The sequence below is a fragment of the Spinacia oleracea genome, chromosome 6, assembly GCF_020520425.1.
Source record: "Spinacia oleracea cultivar Varoflay chromosome 6, BTI_SOV_V1, whole genome shotgun sequence".
Classification (NCBI taxonomy): Eukaryota; Viridiplantae; Streptophyta; class Magnoliopsida; order Caryophyllales; family Amaranthaceae; genus Spinacia; species Spinacia oleracea.
The window spans coordinates 89668291-89677961 of NC_079492.1; the positions used below are offsets into that span (position 1 = coordinate 89668291).

Genomic DNA, 9671 nt, shown 5'->3' on the forward strand with positions numbered 1-9671 from the left:
AAGTAGGGATGGGTTTTTGGGGGTTTTGGTTTCATGGAGAGAGAAAGATGAATGAAGAATGTGGAAATTCGGGGGGAAAATCACCCAAAATACCCGAAAAATAATTCGGTGCGGGCGCACCACTTCTGTCGCGGACGCACCCTTTATGTTTCGGTGCGGGCCCATCGAAATTTGGTGCGGGCGCACCAGAATAGAAACAACGTTTTTGTCAAGAGCATAATGTTTTTTACTCGCTGCTCTGTGAAGGTGCGGGCGCATCAGAAATGAGGTGCGGGCGCACCTCTCTAAAAACCCCTCTTTTTAGCTGCTTCGAAAACAGCCCATAAAATGGACATTTTGTGAAGGTGCAAGCGCTCCAAATGTGGTGCGGTGGCACCTGAATCAAACTTCGAGTTTTTCTGCAGTTTTACCAACACACACGAAAAAAAAAGTTAGAAGCACAATGAAATAATAAATTCAAAAGAGGATAGGTTAGAATCATGGGTTGCCTCCGAGTATCGCTTCTTTAACGTCACTAGCTTGACGACTCCCCCAAAATTCATGGAGGAGGAGAGAAATAACATCAATACAAGGGTTGCCTACCGGAAGCGCTAATTTAACGTCACTAGCTTGACGGTGCCCCTCAAATTCATGGGGGGTCGAATGCAATCTGTTTTGGATCATCACTTGTCAAGAAACTTACCTTATCCCCCTTGGGCACAAAAACTTTATCAACGCCACAACACATTGGGAAGCAACCAAGCCAACCTCTACTAAGCTTCTCCTTGGCCTTCGTTCCCGGTTTATGCTTGACTTTGGGAGGAGTAGCCTTAGCCTCAACATCTAAGTTCATCCCAAATATCTCGGGAATGGTGGTGACATCTTCAAAAGTATCTCCCAACACCTTGGGGATCGCATGAACTTCCTTTTCATTGGAATGGGACCTAGCAAGCTCAATACCACACTTAAAAGCACAAAAGTCGTTAGAAGGGTTATCAACAATGCAAGTAATAGTATTGACTTTCATGAAACTTTTCATCTTTGAAAAACATCCTTCACTATGAGGAAGATTAAAACTAGACTTGGTGTCCCCCACCTTTAAGGTAATAAGCCCGCCTTGAACATCAATAAGGGTGCCCGCGGTGGCCAAGAATGGCCTCCCTAAAATAATAGGGGCTTGGGCATCCTCATCAATGTCCAAGACTACGAAATAAAAAAGAAAGGTAAGCTTGTCGATAACGAGGGGAACGTCCTCAACCCTACCCAAAGGATACATAACCGAACGATCGGCTAGTTGCAAAGACATAGAAGTAGGGGAGAGGTCACCTAGATTAAGCTTTGCATAAGTCTTGTATGGCATGATGCTCACAATTTACCCCAAATCACAAAGAGAATTATCATATTTGAGTGTTTGAATGCTACAAGGGATAGAAAAACTCCCGGGATCTTTGAGTTTTTGGGGAAATGGGCTTTGGATTAGGGCACTACAATTCTCCGTGAGTTGCATGGTCTCCTTGGGCCCGCAATTTCTTTTGCCACTTAGAATGTCTCTCGTGAATATAGAGTAACGAGGCATTTATTTAAGTGCCTCGGTAAACAATGAGACATGAAGCTTGCTAATTACATCAAAGAATTTTGAAAATTGAAGATCGAACTTATTGCCTGAAAACCTTTGAGGGAAGGGGAGTTTAGGAGTGGGTATAGGTAGAAGAGTATCCTCCGTTGGCTTCAAAACATCATTCAGATCATTAACGTGAGGATCTTCTTCTATAATATCATCGCCATTTGACTCAGCAACCCTTGGTTCTTACCCCTTAGATTTTGAGACATCACTCGACTTAACACAATCACCTAAAGTCTTCCCACTCCTAGTCACTATGTCATACATTTGCTTTGGTGGTGCTTGACCTTGAGGGGGAAGACTCGTGTGCACATGATTTTCTTTGATTATTGGATTGCTTGATTCCATCCTTAAATTCCAGATTCTTCTTAGCTTACACCCCCACAAATGACTCCATAAGACCCTCAAGATTAGAATTGGGAGAGGAGAGAGGTGGAGGAAAATTGGTATATCCGGAAGAATTGGGTGGAAATTGAGTGCTATAAGGCTTAGTCCATTGAATCTGGGAGGAGGATATTGAGAATTTCCATATTGATTTCCCGGATTCACGTGATAACCCCCCACTAGAGGTTCCTCTATTATGCCCATGTCCGTAATTATAGCCCCCTCCACCTTGGTGGGTTGGGATATAACTATCTTGATTGTATTTGGGTTGATTACCATAACCATAGGGTTGCCCATAGGGAGCTTGGCTTTGATAGCCTTGTCCCCTATAGTTACCCCGATTTTGGTGATCAAACCCTCCTCCTTGGCCTTGGCCTTGGTAGGTAGTACCTTGTTAAGCATTAATAGGGGGACCTCTACGACCTTGCTGCCTATTGAAATTAGGTTTCGGGGGGTCCTTCATACCAAGTCCTTACATTCAAGGCATTCGCATACTCAACATTAAAATCATTGTCATAAGAAGAATCATGTTCAAAATAGGACACATTTTGCAATAAATGGCACATATTATGGAGGTGATCATGCCCACCACAACCATCACAAAAAGAGGAATTTGGAGGCATAGTATTGTAGGAACTCACCTTGCCCTTCCATTTGGTAAGAAGGGTGGCCGATGGTGGAGGAATTTTCGATGGAGCCGGCGGTTGAGAGGGAGCATTTTCAAGTTTCTCAAGACGAGAAGTAAGCTTCTCAATGATGTTAGCTTATTCCAATGCATAAGCCGACCCCCTTCCATCATCTTGACGTCCTCTACCCTCGTAGTTCCTTGTCCCCACATGCCATGCTTGGTAATTTTGGACCACATCTTCTATGATATCCTCTATTTGGTCCTTCATCTTGTTTATAATCGGACCTCCCGCTCCCGCATCAAGACTAGTCTTAGAAGCCGGGATAAGTCCCAAGTAGAATGTTTAAAGGAGGAGCCACTTTTGGATACCGTGATGTGGGCACTCCCTTTGATATTCCTTAAACCGATCCCATCCCTCGAACAATCACTCATCTCTCTGTTGATCAAATGATTGGATCTTGTGTCTATACTCGGCGGTTTTTCAGTGGGAGTAAAATTTGCTTAGAAAAGCACTTGTAACCTCATTCCACGTCTTGATAGAGTTTGGCTTGACCTCCTTGTCAAGCCAATCAATCTCCCTCCCAAGTAAAGAAAACCGAAACAACTTGAGGCAAACATACTCGGAAGTGACACCATGGTGTTTGACCGTGTCGCAATAATGTTCAAATTGCTTAAGATGAGGCGACTCATTAGCCTTGCCACAAAAGGGGTGGCTTTGGACTAATGTGATCAAGGTCGGCCGGATATTAAATTTTTTGGCATTCGTGGTTGGAGATTCGATAACGCTAGTGGCTTCGTAGGCCCCCGGAATACCCAAATGCTTGAACGGTTGTGCTATGCGTTGACTAGTGGGACTCGTAGGACTTGAAGGAACTTGTTCGGGTGAACTCAATCTCAAAGAGGCAAACCGATTGTTTCTAATAGAACGAGTTCGAATCCTTCGTAAGCCCCTCAAGGTCCTCTCTAACTCGTTATCAAGAGGAAAGAGAGGTCGATGGCGAGTACGACCTCGATTGTGCTTGCAACAACTAGGGAAACAAGTTAGCAATGACTATCACAACTAAAACAAGAACTAAAATGGTAAAACAAGACTCAATAGTAAGATAAACTCAAAACTAACAATTGTTCCCCGGCAACGGCGCCATTTTGATAGGTGATTTTTTCGTCGTTATACGAGAACGACCTAATCAAACAATATTTGTAGAACACCTAAACAAACCGACTATATTGACTATAGTGGCAAGATAGGGATCGTCCCAAGAGAACTAACAAGATCAAGCTAGCTTAGAATAGGAATGCGATTTGGATTAGTAAACTAACAATTCTACACTAATTAACAAGTTAATCAATAAGGAATAAGCTAGGGGAATTGGGGATCAACTCGGTTTCAATGGAAAAAGAGAATAGAATACGACCATGACAATGCAAGGACATGAAGTCAAGGGGGAAAACCAAATAATATAGCGTTCAACACCTCTCGGCTAGAACGCAATGCCAAACTAATTCCAATAGCACGCTCTCGCATCACCTCAAAACTAGCATGACTCATGAAACAACAAGTTCACTCATAAGTTCTCACCAATTCTCAATCTCTTGAAAAATTAGTAACGAACACTCCAATAAAATAACCATCATAGTATTGGCATCTACTTTTAAAGCTAAACATGGAAATCCTATCCAACACATCACAATTTGATCACAAAATCATCATCAATTCAATTCTAATTCCCGAAATACTTTCCAAGCTTCACCCTAACCTGTAGAGACCTAATTCGTGTCTCCGCTAATGGGATAAGGACGAAACCATTACCCTTGCTAGGTGGTTGGTACAAATCCGTGTGTGAGTCCCAATTGCTAAGATGTATTCCGAAATCCAAAATCCAAAGTCCAAAGTCCAATTTCCGAGCCCGTTCCCATTCCGGAACTCGGTACAAAATTCAATTTCCAAAAATCAAGTTCAAATCTAAACACAATCTCACCCAATGGAACTCCCATTGGTTTTACAAGGCCATTTCCAGTCAAAATGCCATTAGTAAATCCAAATTCGGGCACCGACCCACAAAACCAAGCATGTCGGGCCCCATTCCGTGAAACCGAGTCCAAAATACAAAACTCGGATACAAAAAGGTGTGTTTTTAGTCGCAAAAAGGACTTAACCACCAAGTTATGCTACGCTCCAAAACTCGTAGAAAAGTACAAAGCCACGGTACAAAAAAAACGGACGGCGTCATTGTTCTTGTTTGGCGGCACCTGGGACACGTCAGCAGCGCCTGCCGCTGACGTGGTTTAGCGTTTAGCCGACTAATATCCTATTTAAGCCCTTCATTTTCACCCAAATGAGGGGGGGAATCATTCAATACAACGTCGTAATACGCTTTTTTCCTCTCAAAACTCAAACACAAAATTCAATCTTCAAACTTTCAACTTTCCTACAATTTTTCTAAATATCAAAGCAATTGGGAGTACAAATCGGAAAACTATCCTAAACCTAACAAGGTAAACCAAACCCCTAATACAAACCACCATGATTTAGTCCAACTTTCTACCTTTCTTATTTCAAGTTTACTAATCCTATGATGTTCTTATGATGTTCATACTCACTTGAACTAGGAAATGTAAAAAAAGGAGTAATTTTTGAGGGGATTACATACTTGAATCCCCACTCAAATGATCTTCCAAGATCCTTTTACAAGTTTTAAGTTTCAATCTTTATGCTTTATTTTCAAAAATGATTAGTAAGTTGATGCTTTAATTCTCAAAAGTATTCCTTACAACAATCATCATACAATTTTACAAAATCCAAATCTTTTCAAAAGTTGAAGGATGTTTATGAAAAGTGCAATCCCTTTTCTAAACTAGAACATGTGAAGATTCAAGTTCCTAATACAAAATACAATATTCAAGTTCAATGATGTTTAAGTGAGAGCAAACTCTCTTTAAACAAGAACATTTCAAATCATGGAGTATGTTAAAGGTGAGATTTTTCTAACATGAAACCTCTTAATCTTTGATGTTGAACCTCCCTTTTCAAGTTCAAGTTCAAGTTCTATTTCAAGTTCTATTTCAAGTTCTATTTCAAGTTCTATTTAAATATCCAAAATCAATGAGACCTTAAGATGAACAACTCACCTAAAGTTGAGATTTTTAGAGAGTTGAATCCGTGTCGGGCACACTTATTATTAAGAAGTTTCTTGGCGTTCGGATTTCAAATACAAAAGTACAATTTCAATATCGCACTTTCTATATCGCACTTTCAATATCGTCATTTCAATACCGCACTTTCAATATCGTCATTTTAATACCGCACTTTCAATATTGCACTTTCAAAATCACACCCTTTCAACATCACAATTTCAATATCGCAATTTCAATAACGCACCCTTTACTCGTCTTTTCAAGGCGATATGGTTTTGTACGCATTTGAATAATTCCTCTTCTAATTGTGATGATGCTTTACGTGTTTATTTCTTTCATCACCTAACATGCTAAATACAAAAATATACAAAAGGTTACATCCCGCTTAACAAAGATAATCTCTTGGAAAAACCGGCCTTAGGTTCCTTGAATTAACATTAAAGCAAAGTGACCACGTACAAGTGGAAATTTCAATGATTCTAAATGCATGATTCAACCAACCTAATGCCATAATTAGGATTTTCGCAAAACAATCCTTGTCTTGTGTTTGAATGTGTTTCTAAAGCCTACCAAAATAAGCGATTTGTTCCCGTTCCCGAATCTCACACATTCGGTTTTAAGGTTAAATGCCTTGTCCAAAAATAGTCAAATTTAGTCCTTCCAAACCGGACCCTTGATATGTTTGGTGGCAACTCCTGCAATGTTCAAAATCTTGGAAAGCCGTAGGGGTATTTTGCACTTTCTTATATTTTTAGCCTTGATTTTCTATGTTCAAATTCAATTACATCACTTGTGTGAACCTAGAATTTGGCTCCCCGTTTAGGGGTGGGATTGAAAAGATCAAGTCAAATCTAGTTGATCACACACTTGACAAATTTAACAAGTTAGAGACTTTGTTGAATCTTAAACAAGATTCATCAAGCTCTCATAACTTACATACAAAATTTAATGAACAAGATATACGAAATACGAAAAATACCACTACAAGAGCAAAGTTTACAAGAGTTACAAAAAAAACCCCCTACAATCTGGCGACTCCACTGGGGACTCTAAATTTCAAGTTCGAATAAACGAGAAACTTATGAGCAATTTTCCACTGCTACGCTCAAGCGCTGGGCGCTGGTTTTGCGTATGGCGCTGCTGCATGCTCTCAACGCAGTGGCTTCCAGATGCCTTTTGCCCATTCTGCCCAATATTCGAGTGGGATTTTAGCTCAAATTTTGAACTTAGAAAGAGCACTCCCAAACTTCGAGAACGAACGCCGATAGGTAGGCCTTTCAAATACAATATTCAAATACAATTGTGATTCTAGGCATTTCATGCATGTTTTCGAAAATACTATTTGTGCAAAATGAATTTCTTCCTTGCCCAATACGAATGTGTTCTACATTCGGGCTAGCCCCTGGGGTAAAGGAGTGGTCACCCTCCATACGGTTCCTGACCAAAGTGTTTGACCACTTCCGAGCCCACCGAACCTTGACATGGAAATGGATAAATGTGATCTAGTATGGCCCGACTTCATCTTGAAGCTTCAACTTCAAAGTCCGTCTTGAAAATGGATTGGAAACTCCGTCTTGAATTTCACCGTGGGAGGCGCCATTTTCTCCAAATAGGATCAACTATAATTAAACTAATTACAACTATTTGATGGTACGTAGACCATATTTGAATTGAAAAACAAATTTGGTGCATTAGACCAATTACATTCAAATTAATGGTACGCATACCATATTTTCTATCCTATTTGGGCCATACTAGTCACTTCATAACCTGCAAAACAGTACATATACAATATATACCATTCACCCATTCAGTATCATGAATAGCCCACATAGCTGGTTAGTAAAACACGTTGTATGCATCACATAAATATTTGCAGCAATTAATCAAGGGCACCAATAATCTACCAATTATTCAGTCCTTATTAATTCTAATCAAGTTGTTTAACCTTAAAGGATTTGTAGACCTAATCAAGATTTTATGACTAAAGGCTCCCACTTAAACCAATAACTTTATATGCTTTACTAATTTTAAACATAAAAATGTATTTCTAGTCTAACCGGAAACATACAAGTTTAATTAAAATTTAAAGCTCAGATAAAATTATAATCGAATCCATTAAATTTATTTTATTTTTCAGTTGATTTAAATGAATTTAAATTAATTCAAGGTTTTTAATTTTAATAAAATAATTAATATAATTTAAAATTTATAATAATTATAATATTCAAAATTAAAATCCAAGAAAACAATTTAAATTATTAATTTTAAAAATTTAATTAAAATTATTTCCAAACTGAAAATCTCAAATTAAAATTCAAAACGACTCAATCGTAATCACGACGAGCACTTGGGCTTGCGCCCAAGCCCCATCGAGTGCACGACCGACCGCACGCCCATGGCACAAGGCAGCAGCAGCCATGCGCAAACGCAGCAAGCCAAGCCACGCTTGCGTGCAGCCTGCTCGCCCGCATGCATCGCAGCAGCTACCGAAGGAGTTCTCGCTCGCTAGGCGCAAGCAAGCTCTCGTGGCGAGGCAGCGCTCATTGGTGCGCGGAGCAGCGATCGTTGGGCGACCCATCTCTCGCCCTCGCGCGCGCGCCTCTTCTTGTGCCACGCCCATCGCCCTTCGCCCATAGCACACAGCACACACGCCCAGGCTCCCTTGCCTCGTGCACGTGCCATGCCTTGGTTGCTCGCTGCATTCGTACTGCACGGGCGACGAGCTCCCTTGCTCGTCGTCGCGTGCCAGCTCTATACAACACCCCTTAAGGGTAATACGTAGCTTCCATTGCTTTGTGTGTGCAACATTTATGGGCGTTTTTCATAAAAATTTAAAATTTTTAATTCAAAATTAATGACAAATTAATAGAACATATTAATTTCATAATTTTAGGGCGAAAAATCGAAAATTTATTAATCAATTAATTTTCGATTAACAAGGATTCAAATCTAGGTCATAATAATTTAAAATTTATCATAAATTAACAATTTTTATGGTGGTTTTTAATCATGGATACCTAATTAAATTATTAATTAATTATGAAAATCAAATCAATTCTAAATTATTCGAATTTCAACAAATTAATCATAATTACAAATTAAGTTGTATAATTAACAAGTCTAGGCATTCAAAATTGTTAAACATATACTGTATGTCAATCAAAAACTCAAGATTTATCAACAAGAATCGCAAATATTCAATTTAACATCTTAAGTTTACAAACTTTTGCGTTCGAAAAACTAAAACCTCCGAAAAGTCATAGTTAGGCTTCGAATTTGGGAATTCTGGGTTCGGCCGAAAAACACTATTTATGTCAAAATTTTAGAATGCCTTTTACATGCGAAATTGACACAAAAATCACTTGATTTGAATGAGTAACGAAGAAACTGCCGAAAAACTGCGTACATATAATTAAATAAACGCAATTTGCAATTAATTAACAATTACGAAATTAATCACCCCTTTTAATTCTTTGCAAATTTGTAAAATTTAACCATGTCATGCAATTTAGATTATGAAAATAATAAGAGCCTCTGATACCACTGTTAGGTTATGATACATATGACAAAACATAAATCATGCGGAAAACCTTAATGCCAGGAAACATATTATTTACACATAATCATTTAGCATAATTTAGGTGCATACACTTTGTAGCGTGCCCTCCCTAGCTGCGCCTGAACCGAACAAGAACAAGTCTTTAGGACTCCAAGCGTCGTCCCTCCGTAGATAGTCCACAGCACGTCCGGATCCGCCTTAAGATTGACCAACTAGAATCGCCCTTAAGGTACTATAAATTTCGGCTATTATGGGGCAAGAAAGTGACTGATTTTTCTGCTCAAAAAATCATTGTTTTATTGTATGATACTTAATGAAAACTCGTGCCTAAAATTATGACCCTAGGCATATATTTATAGGAC

The 9671-nt window shown here is 39.3% G+C and overlaps 1 protein-coding gene and 1 pseudogene across 1 annotated transcript; one reads left to right on the plus strand and one right to left on the minus strand.

Moving 5' to 3' along the window:
• Positions 1-284: 284 nt before the first annotated feature.
• LOC130463351 (uncharacterized) lies at positions 285-1339 on the minus strand. The gene is made up of 2 exons (XM_056832450.1): positions 683-1339; positions 285-398 (listed from the first exon to the last, which is right to left on the minus strand). The coding sequence occupies exons 1-2, from the start codon at positions 1337-1339 to the stop codon at positions 285-287; spliced, it is 771 nt and encodes a 256-aa protein (XP_056688428.1).
• Positions 1340-2977: 1638 nt separating this feature from the next.
• On the plus strand, positions 2978-3078 carry LOC130464599 (uncharacterized; annotated as a pseudogene).
• Positions 3079-9671: the final 6593 nt, after the last annotated feature.